Genomic DNA, 15797 nt, shown 5'->3' with positions numbered 1-15797 from the left:
TTGGTGAGAATAGAAAATTGAAATTCAGCCACGATATCTGCTCTTAAGGGTACAGTAAATCAGTCTACTCAACTGATTGTTTTTCATAGAAGATTGAGTACTTAGAGAGTGACAGAATATTCACAATTAAAGAGATCTTGGATAAAATATGTTTTGACACTCACTGTATATATGAAGAAACAGAAGCCAAGAAAACACACAATTGAAGCCCAAAGCAACACACACATACACGTCTGCGTATGTGTGTCTCTTATTTGCACATAGTTATTTGCATGTTGTCTTCTCTATTAAACTGTGGGTTCATTGAGGGCAGGGACCATTTTACCTTTCTTTGTATCCCCAGCACTTATCATAGCACCTGGTACATAAAAAGTCTTTAATAAAGGCTTGTTGACTTGACTTGACTTACTCTTATTGCTTGCTTTCTTCAGTTCATTAACAACATTTCATTATGCCTTTAGTATCTAACAGGAACTCAAAACTGAAGGTCAATGGAACAAAACAACAGCTCTCTGGGGGGCTTCATTCTCTTGGGCTTCTCTGACAAGCCCCAGTTAGAGATAATTCTATTTGTGCTCATTTTGGTCTTCTACATCTTGAACCTAGTGGGGAACATGACCATCATCTTGGTTTCTAGCATGGACCCCAGACTGCACACTCCAATGTACTTCTTCCTTACCAATTTGTCCTTTGTAGACCTTTGCTTAACTACCACTGTGGTCCCACAGTTACTGCTCACGATGAGAAGCAAGGATAAAACTATGAGTTACATTGGCTGTGTAGCCCAACTGTATGTGGCCATGGGGCTGGGATCCACTGAATGTATTCTCTTAGTTGTCATGGCCTATGACCGCTATGCAGCAGTGTGCCGCCCCCTCCACTATGCAGTCATCATGCATCCTCAGCTCTGCCTGTCTCTGGCTGCCACAGCATGGCTCAGTGGCCTTGTCACCTCTCTGATCCAGTGCTCTCTTACTATACAGCTCCCCCTATGTGGTCACAACCAGCTTGACCACATCTTCTGTGAGGTGCCAGTGTTGATCAAGCTGGCCTGTGTAGACACCACTTTCAATGAAGATGAGCTTTTCGTAGCCAGTGTGGTCTTCCTCATGGTGCCCGTCTCTCTCATTCTGATCTCCTATGGCTACATCACCCAGGCCATATTGAGGATCGAATCTGCATCAGGACGTCGTAAAGCGTTTGGGACCTGTTCTTCTCACTTGGTAGTTGTAATAATTTTCTATGGGACCATCACCTTCATGTATCTCCAGCCAGTTAAAAATAGGTCCAAAGACCAAGGGAAATTTGTCTCCCTCTTCTACACTGTGGTCACATCTCTGTTAAATCCCCTCATCTACACCCTGAGGAACAAGGATGTAAAGGGGGCACTGAGAAAGCTGGTACCTGGAAAAGGCCATTAGGTGAGAAAAACTGTATTAGACATGAGCAAAGAAGGTTGTTCCAATTCCAGACAATTCTAAGCATTGCCATCTATTCAATGTCTTCATCTCCCTATAGGATTAGACAAAAGCAGTGAAATCCTGTAAGAATCGTTATCTTCCCCTCTTCTTTACTGTTAGATCAATTGATTTCAGATAGATTAGACAAATAATCTGTCTATATATCTACCTATATGTGTGTATATATCTTTATATATACATACATATATACATATGTATGTATGTGTGTACAAATATACATTCATACAAAATAGAAATATTTATACATACATACACACACGTAAGTATATATACGTATACATTCATAGAGAATGGAAGTATTTCTATATACATATACACATAGACACACATATATATGTATATATGAACACTTCTATTTTAGAGAACTCTGTCAGATGGATATGTGATCCCGTTGGCTTCAGTGTTTTTTCTAGTGACCCAGATCACAATACATCCATGAATGTGTATATTGCACAACTCTAACCCATCCCCCGTGCAGCTACCAAATTGATTATCTGATGACAGAGGAATGTCCACTCACTGTCATGATGATGAAGCTTCATGGAACAATGGGAGGCCCACTGGAAGCAGCAGTGTGGCATCATTAGAAAATATTGACATCCCAGCATAGTTGAAGGCATGGATTGCTCTTTTCGTGCCTGTGGCCTAATGACCTGTGTTCCCTGTATGTGTCTTTCTATGCACAATACTTGACCAAATATCTCAATATGCGTATAGCCCTCTGTGTGTATGTTCAAGCCAAAATTGTCCTATATTTATAACTATCTGCATGTATTTCCTATCTACGTGTGTTCCTTTCATTTGTGCACTTCCACTCACCTATTTTACCCATTTATTCCATGAATCTGTACCCCTCCATATTTTTCCCTACTTGTATCTATTCTTCCCATTTAAGGTGTTTGCATTTGTGGGAAAATTTGTCCCAGGTTTATAAAGCAATGAAGTGGCAGGGTGGTCGTGGTGGCTAAAGCATGGGATTTTGATACAGGGAAGTCTGGATTTGAATCCTGCCTTAGACACTTAGTAGGTGAATTATATCTACCATACTCATGATTCTACATCAAAAGCGATGCACCACTCAGAGCCTGGCAATTCAAATAAGCAACATGTTTCCAAAAATATTCAAAAAACCCCTAAGTAAAAGTCATCCCCAAAGCAGTTTCATTTCTAAGCAGTTTACAGGAAGATAAGCAAAAGTTACTCGTGAAGAAAACAAAAGCAACCATCAGGAAAGTCCTCTGAGGTCTCAAGAGCTCCCCTCCAGAGTCTTAGAATGAATTTCCTCCCCTCGCTATCTAAAGTGCCTATAGTTAAGACTCACACCAGTGTGTCTGGGAGTGAAGTTAACTCAGACTGCTCCAGGGCTGCTTCATGACTTCTTTCTTACAGCAGCCCCAGCTAGTGTTCATTTGAGGCTCCTCCACTCCGTCGGTATCCTGGCCTACAACACTACTTTAGATTCAGTTATTTCATATATAAAATGTGGATAATAATAATACCTACCTCATGGATTGTTGTAAGGAATACATGATAAAAATCAATGTAAAAGACTTCATAGGCCTTAAAACACAATGTGAAAGATATTCATGAGGGAATTCTTTATTAAATGACTTCCATATGCTGTTATTTTTATTAAATGCCTTTGATATGAACTAACTGTGTCTTCTCAGTGACTAATATGAGCAAATATATTAGCTTATAAATTTGGTTTTTTCTAGAGTACTTTGAACCTAGGATAAGTCACTCTCCCTAAGGAATATGAATGTGAGTTAGAGAGATGTCTCCCGGCATTGTATTTTATTTATGTATGAGAAGTTTGATAATGTGCTTTCTTTGTTTCCTTAATGGTCTACACAGGATTAGAATTTGTTTATAATTATTGAAATTCCATCTGATACCTCCTTTCTAGTGGCAATAGCAGTATTGATATTATTATGGTTCCAGAACTGAAAAAATAAGGGTGGTCAGAGGCAAAGAATGTGATATGTGTTTGGCAGCAGGGAAGGAAGGGCCAAGGATGATGCCAAGTTTGCAGATAGGTTGAATGGAAGGGTGATGGTCCCTCCAAAGAAATAGGCAAGCTAAGACTGAATGAGTGTAGGAGCAAATATCAAGAATTCTATTTTTCAACATATTGATATCGAGGTGTCTATTGGACATCCAAGTGAAGGGGTCCATCTGGTAGTTGGAGATGTGGTGACTGGAGTAGGGGAAATAGAGAACTGATGTATCTGTAGATTTGGGTCTCATCTACTAATAAATGATACTTGAATACATAAAATCTAATGAGTTCACCAAGATACAGGGCATAGAAAAATATAATATAAGAGCACCTCACTCCCTTTAATGAATTCAAATCATTTTGCCCAGATGCATTACATTCCTGGGTCATGAAGGAGCAGGCAAATGTGACTGCCAGCAATGATCAGTCAACAGTCAATCAACAAACATTTATTAAGAGCCTACTATGTGCCAAGCACTGTGCCAAGTGCTATAGATACAGAAAAAAATTCAAAACAGTCTCTAAAATTTGACACATTGTGGAGAATTGGAATCATAGCACAGGACTGAAGAAGAATAGATGTTTTAGTTCTCCAAATGGGGAACAGTGGAGTCTGTGAGCTGGAACCCAAAGCTTAATGCAGCAAAATTGTAGAATGTATTATTCTTACTGGCTTTTTTGTAAACAGCGCATGCATTTCTGAATATATCCTCTTTTCCCCTCAACCAGTGAGCCAACCCTTGCAACAATGATTTTAAAAGAAAGAGTTCATCCAAACCATCCACGTTAGGCAGTATATGCCGCTATGTTGGGTGTATTATCAAATGAATGGTTAGTGGAAGTGTAGAAAATGAAGCTGTGATCACAAAGCACAAATCCTTCATAAGGAACATGCCATGCCAGACTCAAAGCCATTGGACATGCTGCCCAGGCAAGAATTACATAAGGAATGTAAGGTTGGTTCAATATCTGAGAAACCATAAACTTAAGAGAAAATAGTAATAACAAAAGCAATCACAATGACATGATTATATCAAAAGAAGTAGAAAAAGGGGCAGCTAGATGGCGCAGTGGAAAAAGCACCGGCCCTGGATTCAGGAGGACCTGAGTTCAAATCCAGCCTCAGACACATAACACTTACTAGCTGTGTGACCCTGGCAAGTCACTTAACCCCATTGCCTAGCCAAAAAAAGGAAAGAAAAAAGAATACAAAAATAAAAGAAATTTTAAAAAAAGAAGTAGAAAAAAAGGCTTTTAAAAATTACAACATTAAAAAAAAACACTGAAAAGCTTGGCATAAGTTGATTTTAATTAATATGATAAATAATATCTGTCTATAAAACCAAGAGCCAATGCTATTTGTAATGGAGATAAACTGAAGGCTTTTCTATTAAAATCAAATGGAAAGAGAGTTTGTTTATTATTGCCATTATAGTTTAATATCATTTTAGACCAGTCAGCTATAGCAATAACATGAGAGGTGAGGGGAGGAGCATAGGCAAAAAGGAAAGCAAGTCATCACTTGTATTGGTGACGTCACAGTCCCCATAGAGAACCTTAGAGAAATGACTAAAACTTAGTGGAAGCAATTAGTAACTTCCACAAAGGATTAGGATATTAAATAAGCTCATTCAAATCATCACCTTTCTGTTTATTACTAACACAACACGGTAGAAAGAGAAAGAAAAGGACATTTCATTCAAAATAACTTCATAGTACATAACATAATTAGGAGTCCATCTATTTAGACACTCATAGGAACTCTATGGGAGCAGCTAGGTGGCACAATGGACAAAGTTCCAGGCTTAGTGAGAGTCAAGAAGAATCAGCTTTGAAAGTTCAAATCTGGCCTCAGACACTTACTAGTTGTGTGGCCTTGGGTAAATCACTTAACTCTGTTTGCCTCAGTTTCCTCAACTGTAAAATGAACTAGAGAAGGAAATGACAAATCACTCCAGTATCTTTGCCAAAAAAAAAAACCCCAACAACTCCAAATGGGGTCATAAAGAGTTGGGTATGACTTAAAAATGACTGAACAACAACAGGAACTCTATGAATATATCTAGGTTCTGATCAGTGTGAAGATGGAACCACAGGAAGTGGTCACATGTATTTGGATTCATACTATTTAAAGTGGCATTGTATACAATATGGCAATTGGTTCTAGCTCAATGGAAACATGCACCACGAATTCAAATAATTCAACCACAAGATTTCTTATTTGCACTTATTGAGATGTAATACTACAAAATTCTTGTTACAGAAATAAAAACAAAGCTGAGTAAGTAGAGAGATACTAAATTATTGTGGCCAATCTATGCCAATATAAGAAAATACTCTCTCTCTCTCTCTCTCTCTCTCTCTCTCTCTCTCTCTCTCTCACACCACACACACACACACACACACACACACACACACACACACATACACACACACACACACACACACGGATCAAGATCCAGGAACAAATAGTAATAAAATTCAATTAGGGGGACAAATGGTGAATATACTTATGGGAAATCATAAAGTAAATTGGGAGTGAAGGAGGGCTCACCAGTGCCAAATATCAAACTATGCTATAAAGCAATAATCAACTTAAACAACTTTATGCTGGCCAAAAATAGAAAAAAAAACACATCAGCAGAACAGATTTGATGAATAGCATATGGAAAAGTGAACATAGTAACATCAAAATATGACAACTACTGGATAAAGACTCACTATTCAAAAAATGCTGGGAAAATTGGAAATAAATGTGAAATAAATTAGCTTTAGACAATGCTCTGACACTATATTCCTTAATAAGCTCAAAATAGATATATGACTTGGATCTAAAAGGTCACATGAAAAATAAATTAGAGGAAGTAAGAAGAAAATAACTTTCAAAACTATAGATGAGGGAAGATTTCATAACCCTACAAATGATAAAGGAGATGTTAGAAAAAAAATCAATAATTTTTATTTGATAAAACAAAAACAATCTTTTGCATAAAAAAATCAATTTATTTAAAATTAGAAGGGAAACAGCTTGGGAAACATCTTTGCAACAAGTTTCTCTAATAACTGAGAGCGGGATTTCTAGTTTTCTTATATTAGAATGAAGGGGAAGAGCCTGAGTCAGGAAACAGATATTTAGAGGAGTTGAAGGCATTAAGTGAGGGAACTCAAGTTGGAAAGCTTCTACACTCCCAGTGATGTAGAATGTGAGACCATCTGCTTAGGGTGAGGGGAAAGAAGGGTGGAAGGCATTGAAGGCTCAAAGAGAGAGATGAAGAGTTGGAATCACTATTAGAGAAAGATGATGGAGAGTTGCAGACAGATAAGAGTTGCCCACTTTTCATGTGTCTTGTTTTGTTTCCATTCTATCCTGTAAGCTTCCCAAGGACAGGATGCATGCCTTAGATGTCTCTACAATCTTCAAAGTGCTTAATGCATGCCTGGTAGATAGGAACTGTTCACTAAATCAATGCCAGAGTAGACAGAACAGAGACATCAATGGCAGGGCTAGAAGGGACCACAAAAGGAGTTATTTCAGCTTCCCCATCTTTTCTACTGATGAGGCTCAGAGAGCCTATGTGATCAAATGTCTAAAGTCCTCTGACCCCAAAGCCAGTGATATTTCCACCATGCCACTCTGTCTCTTAGAGTCAAAAGAAATAAATTCCAGCATAGACTTTGCTGTAAAGGAGCTATTTGACATTTGGCAGGCCACAGACCATGCCTGAGCTTCCTTCCTCAACTTTAAAATGATGTATTGTTACTTCAAGACCTCCTTCCCAAGACTGAAAAGATAACATGAAGAAATATACATCAAGTTCTTTGTAAGATAAAGATGTGGCAATATTTTACTAATCAATATTTGTTCATTATTTCATGCAGGAAAAATAATTTTTCCTTGTTGTCTTCTTATAGAAGCCTCTACTTTACCTAAAAAATAAGAATTAAATCTTCTCTAATCTAAACATCCCCCATGTTTAATCATTTCCACAGAGAATACTTTCATCCCTTTGATCACTTTTCTTCCTCTTAAAAATATATAATAACCAAATATCACCTCAAAATCCTCACAAAGCCAATAAATAAAAAAATCAATGGGCAAAATAGCTTAGAATAAGGTCTTAGCATAAGGTAAACATGTCTGTCAGTCACTGCTACCCCACTAAGGGCCTAAGGTCCAAGGAATAGTCAGCTACCACTCTCTAAGAAACTTCCCTCAAGGCCAAGTGTCCCCAGGGCAACATTTAGATCTTAATTAGAGAGTGGAGACTCAGGGTCCCTGAAGTGTACTCAGCATAAATACTTCCTTTTCCTCAATCTAGGGCCTCTGTCCCTACTGCCTCCTATTCCCTTGTTGCCTTTACTTGTCAAAACAGCTTCAATTTAATTACAGGCATCATCTTCCCTGAAAAATGGTTCTTTAGAATTCTCTTCATCATGTATGAATCCAGACATGCCAATGCATATGCCAGGATGCCAACTGAGACAATGAGGCATTAGATAGATTGGCTACGAGTCAGTGCACTTGACTATTGATTCAAATAATCCAGGACCTACAGTGAGAAATAGAAAGAGAAGAGCAGCTTCCCCATGGTCAGTAGGTAAGATGGTAGCCAACATTGATGATGGGCATTTGAAACCATTTTCTATGTGGGTCATAGAGAACAGATGTTCAAGAGAGATACAGAGAAGCACTTTGGTGATTTTGAGTGAAGATGATCCTGCATTCAACAATTCAAATAAAAAAAAGTATTTAATCCCTGCTTGCTACATGACTGGTAGTATGATAGGTGGTAAAAATTCAGACTCATAAAGAAAACAATCCTTGTTCTCAAGGACTTTACGTTCTACTAGAGTAATGCAACATGCAGAGAGATAAGTAAACGGGATAATTGTGAGAGTAGCAGAGACAGAGAGAGACAAAGACAGGGACAGCCAGAGAAGAAAGAGATAGAGAGAGAAAGGAGAGAGAGAGAGAGGGAGGGAGATTACATCGGGATATGTACATTAGACAGTCATCTTCACAGAGATGCATATAAAATTAAAAATTGATTAAAGGAATTCCTCATGTTTTCAAGTATTTTGGGGTTTAGGCCACTGCCTGTTCTATGGTGCAATTGTATCATTATTATTAGATTTTGAATTATTTTTCATCCCTATTCAGTTCCCTAGGGCCATATGTCCAAGCTGCCTTGTTCAGGTCAGCCCATGGATTATTACAAAGATTTCACAATCCCAATAATCAGACTCAGTTCTCATTTCTAGGTCCCTCAGGAAAAAGATAGATTTCCAAAAGCATCCAATTTCCCCCCATGTTGAGTGAGTGCGTGTTAATTCCTTTATCCCCTGAATAAACTCATGGTGATGACTTCTTTTCAGAAACAATTTGCCAAGGACTCATCTCTTTAGGTCAGACAATATCCTAGTAGAACTTTATAACATTATTTCTTTTGATCTTCACACGACACTGGGCTCTATCTTTAGCTGCATTTTTCAGATGAGAAAACTGAGGCACAGAGAGGTTGAGACTTACCCACAGTCACACAACTACCATGTGTCTGAGGATGGAGTAAAACCTGGATCTTCTTTATGCCATTCTGAGTTCTCTAAATGCTATACAGTAACACCTCTCAATATTGGCTGAGGGCAAATAATCTCCCAGCCCCTGCAGAAATCTAAAAATGATAGCAAGCAGCATTTACATAGCATTTTAAGATTTGCAAAGCACTCAATATAATGCTATCTCATTTGGTCCTCACAACAGCCATATGAGATAGGATGTTATTACTACCTAATTTTACAGATGAAGAAAGTGAGGCTGAGAGAGCCTATGTGACTTACCCAGGATCATACAGCTAATGAGCATTTGAGGTAAGATTTGAACCTAGGTCTTTCTAGGTCCTCCCTTAATTCTAGTACCTTGCATCTAGTGATTATTTCCAATGTATTCTATATGTAGTTTTTTGTATGCAGCTTGTATATTGTCTCCTCCATTAGACTATGAGATCTTCGAGATCTACTATCTTTTGTCTTTCTTTGTATGCCTGGCCCCTTAGCAAAGTGACGGGAATACAGTAGGTACTTAATCAATGTTTATTTGTTGATTAATCCTGATTCCAAATCCAATGCTCTATCCAATGCTCCAATGTGTCCGCTTGCTTCCTCGAAAAAGCTACCTACATTTATAATGAAAAATGCTATCCATCCCCTGAGAAAGAATGGATGGTGTCTGAATACAGATCCAAGCATACTTTTTTTACCTTCTTTATTTTTCTTGAGTATTTTTGTCTATGCTTTCTTTCACAACATGACTATTATGAATATGTTTTGTGTGACTACAGATGTATAACTTATATTGAATTGCTTGCCTTCTTAATGGGGGAGAGGGAGAGAATTTGGAACTCAAATTTTTAAAAATGAATGTTAAAAATTATTTTTACATGTAACTGAGGAAAAATTAAATACTAAATCAAAATAAAACCATGGAAAAATTTTTAAAAAGACCTACAAAAATATCTGTATGCAGGAATATGTCATGGGAACCTTAGATCTGTGGGTCGGAGTGACTCACGACCAGCAGTCAAGGACTGTGGTAGTAATTAGCAATCTACAATGTTATGAGTATTAGGGAGCATTGAGGGCACTTGAATCTTTAACTTACTATCTGACCTTGGTTAAGTCATTTTACTTTTCTGTGATTCATTTTCTCATCTATAACAAAGTCATCTGCTCTCTGTGATGTCTTGGAATGGTATTTAAAAGGCTCATTGAAATGACAGGTATTATTTTGTATTATTGTCCCTGCTGCTAATATTAAAACTAATTTAGGTCAACAACCCATGTACCCTTCTGCAGCAGGACTGGCCTTAATGATGTCAAATGTTCCTTGTAGCTCAGTCAGTCAACAAGTAATTATTAAATGCTTATTATGAACCAGAAGGAGGAGTAAGAGAGGGAGAAGAATGAGGATATTTCTTTATCTTGATTCTGCTGGAGTACACAAAAAGAACATCTGGTTGAAAATCTTCTCTTTCTTCTTCACCCATATTACTCTTCATCTCTTAAACCAATTTCTGAAATTACTTTTTCATTTGGTTAAATTCCTATCCCCACGTTTGTTTGTTTGTTTGTTTTTTGGCAATCATTTCAGTCATGTCCAACTTTTCATGACCCCATTTGGGGTTTTCTTGGCAGCGATATTGAAGAGTTATCGAAGTGGTTTGCCATTTCCTTCTCCAGCTCATTTTACAGATGAAGAAACTGAGGCAAGCAGGGTTAAATTTCTAGTAAATGTCTGAAGACTGATTTGAACTCAAGTATTCCTGACTCCGGGCCCTACACTCTATCCACTCTGCCATCTAACTGCCTGTCCTCAGTAGGACTTGTATTTTCAATGGTATTTCCAACAGTGAAATTCCACTCTGCTGAATTATGCACAAAATCTCTTTTAAAAAAAATCTTCCCATTCCCACAAGTTACCAAGTAGTGAAGCAGCTGGTTGGAGCTAAGGGATAACGGCTGACTTGAGTGGATCAAAACTAAGCGCCAAGAAGGCCTCATGCCCACATCCTCGACTACCTTAGAATGTAGATCTAATAATCAATCAGCAAGCATTTATTAAGTGCCTGCTATGTGTCAGATGCTATGCTGAGCTCTGGAAGTAAAAATAATAATAATAAACAGTCCCTTCCTCAAGAAGTTTGCATTCTCTTCTGAAAAATAGCATACCTAATGATAGTTGCCAGGATTTATACAGTATTTTGAAATCTGCAATTTGTTATACAAATATTATGTCATTTTAGTTGTCAAGTCAACAAGCGTATGTGAGGCACCTACCCTGTGCCAGACGCCATACCGAGCGCTATGGATACAGAGAATAGCAAAATGAAACAAAACAAAACAAATGAAACAAAACAAAATCTGTAGTCCCTGACCTCGGGAAGTTTACATTCAATGGCAGAAAATAGCATTATTATGTTACAGCCCTTTAAGGTTTGCAATGTGCTACACAGATACTATGTCATCTTAGTTATCAAGTAAACAAATATTTATGAAGTAGCTACCATACGCCTGCCACTGTGCTAAGTGCTGGGCATATAAAGCAAAGTAAAAACAAAAACAACCAAGCAACAAAAGGATCCTTTTTTTCAAGGAGCTCCCTGTCAACATGTACAAATGGAATGAGTCTTTATCTCGTACCCAGATCACTTATGATGGAGGTATCCATCCACTGCCTGAAGGCACACTGTGGCACATTTCACCCCTCCTCCACATTTTTCCAATAATTTTGGGGGGGTGAAAGAGAATGTCTACTCTCTACCATTGGCTCAAGACCTCACTGATTGTGTTCCTTTTTAAGGGTACCAGAAAAACCTAGGGAAAGGGTGAAATGTAACACACCTGGCCTTCAGACAGTAGAGGTCATAGACTCATGGTTTTACAATTAAGATATATACAAGATAATTTGAGGAGTAATCTCAGAAGGAAGGCCCTAAAATTGAGGCAGACTGAGGAAGGCTTCTTGAGGAATGTGGGACTTTAGCTGAGATTTAAAGAAAGTCAGGAAAGCTAGGAGGTGGAGATGAGGAGGGAGAGAGAAATTCAGGGTTGGATTTAGGGTTAGAAATGGAAGTAGTGTTAGGTATCTGATGGGTTAATTCTGGGGCACAGGTAAGTGCTATTATCACTCCTGTTTTATAGATGAGGAAACCAAAGCAGACAATGGTTAATATTTTATTAATATTTATTGTTATTATCACTTTTATAGCTATGATTTCATCCAGCAACATGATATCAGAGTGCAGGAAACCCTTATGTCCCCTAAAAGTCATGGGCTTCAGAATGTTGTCCCATTATACTAAGTCCTTGAGATGGCTCTCTATATCTTGGTCAATAAATTAGTAATTTGCTTAAATTTACCCAGTGTTTTAATTGGAATGATCACAGAACTCTTTCCCAAAAAATCAACTACATACTCTTTCCAAAACTAGATTAATACTTGTTTTATTCAATCTAAAAGCAATAAAACTGCATGCTCTTCAAAACAAGGCAGACATTAAGCATAGACTGTCAATATATAGTGTCAACCTGGAAGTTGGGTAAAGAGACAACAAGCTAGGTGATAAGTAAATTCATATTGTTTCTTCCCTTAAGTTAGTAACATGTACATGGAGCCAGAGCTTTAACTCTGACTGACTCAAGCAATTTTAAGAGGACATTTAAACCCTGACTCAGGAAGCCTGCGTTACTAAAAAAAAAAAAAAATGTAGGCTCCATATGTTTTTTTTTAACACATAGCATGAGAAAAGAAGTTCCTTAGTTAAATAGGTTGTAAACACAATAAAATAGAGAATGTCAAAGTGTCAATTGAAATTATAGATGCAGAACATCTGTGTTTCCTCTACATAACATATGTCCATAGGGTGCCAAGATAAGAAAAGTCCACTATTCAAGAGAGTGTCTAGTCCCAGGTACCCTGTCCTTAGTGATAGTGTCCTTAGTCAGCTCCAGCTGATCCAGCAGTTGATGACACAGGAAGCGGCATTTTTAGTTCACTCAGACAGAAAAGATTAATTCAGGTTTTGGGCCCATATTGGGGCTCAATTTATCTTAAATTATTATCAGCACATACACACATATACATATAGATACATACATGCATATATATATATATATATATATATATATATATATATATGTGTATGTATGTATATATGTATGTCAATCTCATTGATTGAAAATCTTGTCATTCATTTAGGTACTTGGGCTAAGTAAGGTCAAGTGGCAGGTTTAATTGGTGCTTTTCCCCCCTAAATTGGATTGCCTAATGAGAGAGTTGGGCATCTGTGTCTATCTGTGTGAAGGAATCTTTGATCTAGTCTTACCCAGTCATGTCATAAACGAGTTAACAGGACAAGAAGGGCAAAATACCATGCTGAAGTATCCATATCTAGTTCATGAAAGAATTAATAATCAAATCAAGGTTTCTGGACTCGGTGTTTAGTGATCTTTCTGCTACAGCTTGCTCCTAGCGATTTGAGATTCTTCCATAGGTTCCCAGGGGATTCTGGAACTATGAGGGAGGGGCGGTAGTAGCCTTGTGTGATGCAAATTAAAAAAAAAAAACTTTAAAGAGTTAAAGAAAGATTTCTAGGGGGTGACACTGAGCAATTTTTTTTTGAAAAGGGGGTGGCAGGCCAAATAAGTTTGGGAACCTCTGTTAGACTTGGCCTGTGTTTCCACTTTCCCAAGACCTGGGTTCTAGAGGTCTTTGTTTTCATATTTACCAAAATGCTACTGTATCTTCTCAAAAGGCCACTCAATAGCTAAGGATGATATCCTATTGAGAAATAATGCAGTTTCATTAGCACTTATCTCAATGATCTCTTTCCGCAGGCAATCAGCCCTATACCCTCTCTTTTGATTCCTGACAGAAGCTGAAAGCAGGAGGTTAATGGAGCAAAATAACAATTCCCAGGAAGGCTTTGTTCTCTTGGGTTTCTCTGACAAGCCCCAGTTAGAGACTGTTCTTTTTGTGGTTATCTTGGTCTTCTACATCTTGAACCTGGTGGGGAACATGACCATCATATTAGTGTCCTGCTTAGACCTCAAACTGCACACCCCAATGTACTTCTTCCTTACCAATCTATCCTTTGTAGACCTCTCCTTGACCACTTGCATTGCCCCACAGTTACTGGTCACCATGGGAAAAAAAGACAAGACCATGAGCTACAGTGCTGTGTGGTACAACTCTATGTGTCCATGGGTTTGGGATCCACTGAGTGTATTATTTTGGCTGTCATGGCCTGTGACCGCTATGTAGCGGTCTGCCGCCCCCTCCACTACGCAGTCATCATGCACCCTCAACTCTGCTTGTCTCTGGCTGCCACAGCATGGCTCAGTGGCCTCGTCACCTCTCTTATCCAGTGCTCTCTTACTATACAGCTACCCATGTGTGGTCATAACCAGCTCGACCACATCTGTTGTGAGGTGCCAGTATTGATCAGACTGGCCTGTGTTGACACAACCTTCAATGAGGATGAGCTTTTTGTAGCCAGTGTGGTCTTCCTTATAGTGCCTGTCTCTCTCATACTGGTCTCCTATGGCTACATCATCCAGGCCATATTGAGGATCAAATCTGCATCAGGACGTCGTAAAGCGTTTGGGACCTGTTCTTCTCACTTGGTAGTTGTAATAATTTTCTATGGGACCATCATCTTCATGTATCTCCAGCCAGTCAAAAGTAGGTCCAAAGACCAGGGGAGGTTTGTCTCCCTCTTCTATACTGTGGTCACACCTCTGTTAAATCCCCTCATCTATACTCTGAGGAACAAGGATGTGAAAGGAGCACTAAGAAAGTTGGTACTTGGGAAGATTCTTGCGTCAGAGAAGTTGTGAGAAGTAGGCATTAACCAAGAGGATTGTTCTAAATTCCAATGATTCTCTCTTTAAGTCTTGCTTTCTTGCCCAGTGTATGTCTCCCTCTGTTGCTGACTAAAAGAAGTGGGTGAGAAAGAGAGAGGCAGTCAGACGGAGACAGAGAAGCAGAGACAGACAGACACATGACCAGATGGACATAGATTTGGATCTATTTGTGTATGTTGTTGTTTCAGTCATGTCCAACTCTTTGTGACCCCATTTTGGGATCTTTTGAGGCAAAGATACTGAAGTGGTTTGCTATTTTCTTCTTTGGTTCACTTTACAGATGAGGAAACTGAGACAAACAGAGTTAAGTGACTTGCCCAGTGCCCAGTGTCTGAGGCCAAATTTGAATTCAGGTATTCTGACTCCAGGCCTGGCATTCTATCTTCTATGCCACCTAGCTGCCCTTTGTTTCAAGCACTAAGAGGGTAAGTTACCTGCCCAGGGTCACTAGCCAGTATGTGTCAGAGGTGGTACTTGAACCCAGGTCCTTTAGACTTTGAGGCTAGGTGTCTTGTCACTATACCATGCTACCTCTGCAACTCCAAAAGAACAGCATTTAGTGAAATGACACAGAGAGAAAAGTAACAAAACATGCTCCCCATAAATGAGGAGCGCTCATATCATCAGTGGGAAGATGGACACAGATAGGCACAGAAGAAGAGAACACATGGTCAGGGCATACATGTAGATGAGTGTATGTGTAGGAACCATATGTGGAAAGGTGGACATGCTGGAACACATGTGGAGGGACAACTTTAACCTGGCCTCTCCTTTCTGATGATTTCTTGTGCTGAGCCTTCTGGGCATGTTCCAAGCTATTATTGTTTTGTTTTGTTGCTTCCCTCCCTCCATGCTATGCAGCATCTGCCAAATGCATTATCTCTGTCATGTAT

The 15797-nt window shown here is 38.7% G+C and overlaps 1 protein-coding gene and 1 pseudogene across 1 annotated transcript; both read left to right on the top strand.

Annotated features, from left to right (window-relative positions):
- The first annotated feature begins 491 nt into the window (after positions 1–491).
- On the top strand, positions 492–1421 carry LOC110219840 (olfactory receptor 2G6-like). Its single transcript, XM_021003546.1, has one exon. It carries the CDS (start codon positions 492–494, stop codon positions 1419–1421), a length of 930 nt encoding a protein of 309 aa, XP_020859205.1.
- A 12512-nt stretch (positions 1422–13933) lies between these two features.
- LOC110219841 (olfactory receptor 2G6-like) lies at positions 13934–14877 on the top strand (annotated as a pseudogene).
- The last annotated feature ends 920 nt before the right edge of the window (positions 14878–15797 follow it).

The sequence above is a fragment of the Phascolarctos cinereus genome, unplaced genomic scaffold (assembly GCF_003287225.1).
Source record: "Phascolarctos cinereus isolate Bilbo 61053 unplaced genomic scaffold, phaCin_HiC Scaffold_726;HRSCAF=1367, whole genome shotgun sequence".
NCBI classification, from domain to species: domain Eukaryota; kingdom Metazoa; phylum Chordata; class Mammalia; order Diprotodontia; family Phascolarctidae; genus Phascolarctos; species Phascolarctos cinereus.
Note: the sequence above shows the minus strand (reverse complement) of the source record. Positions and strands in the feature narration are given on the sequence as shown.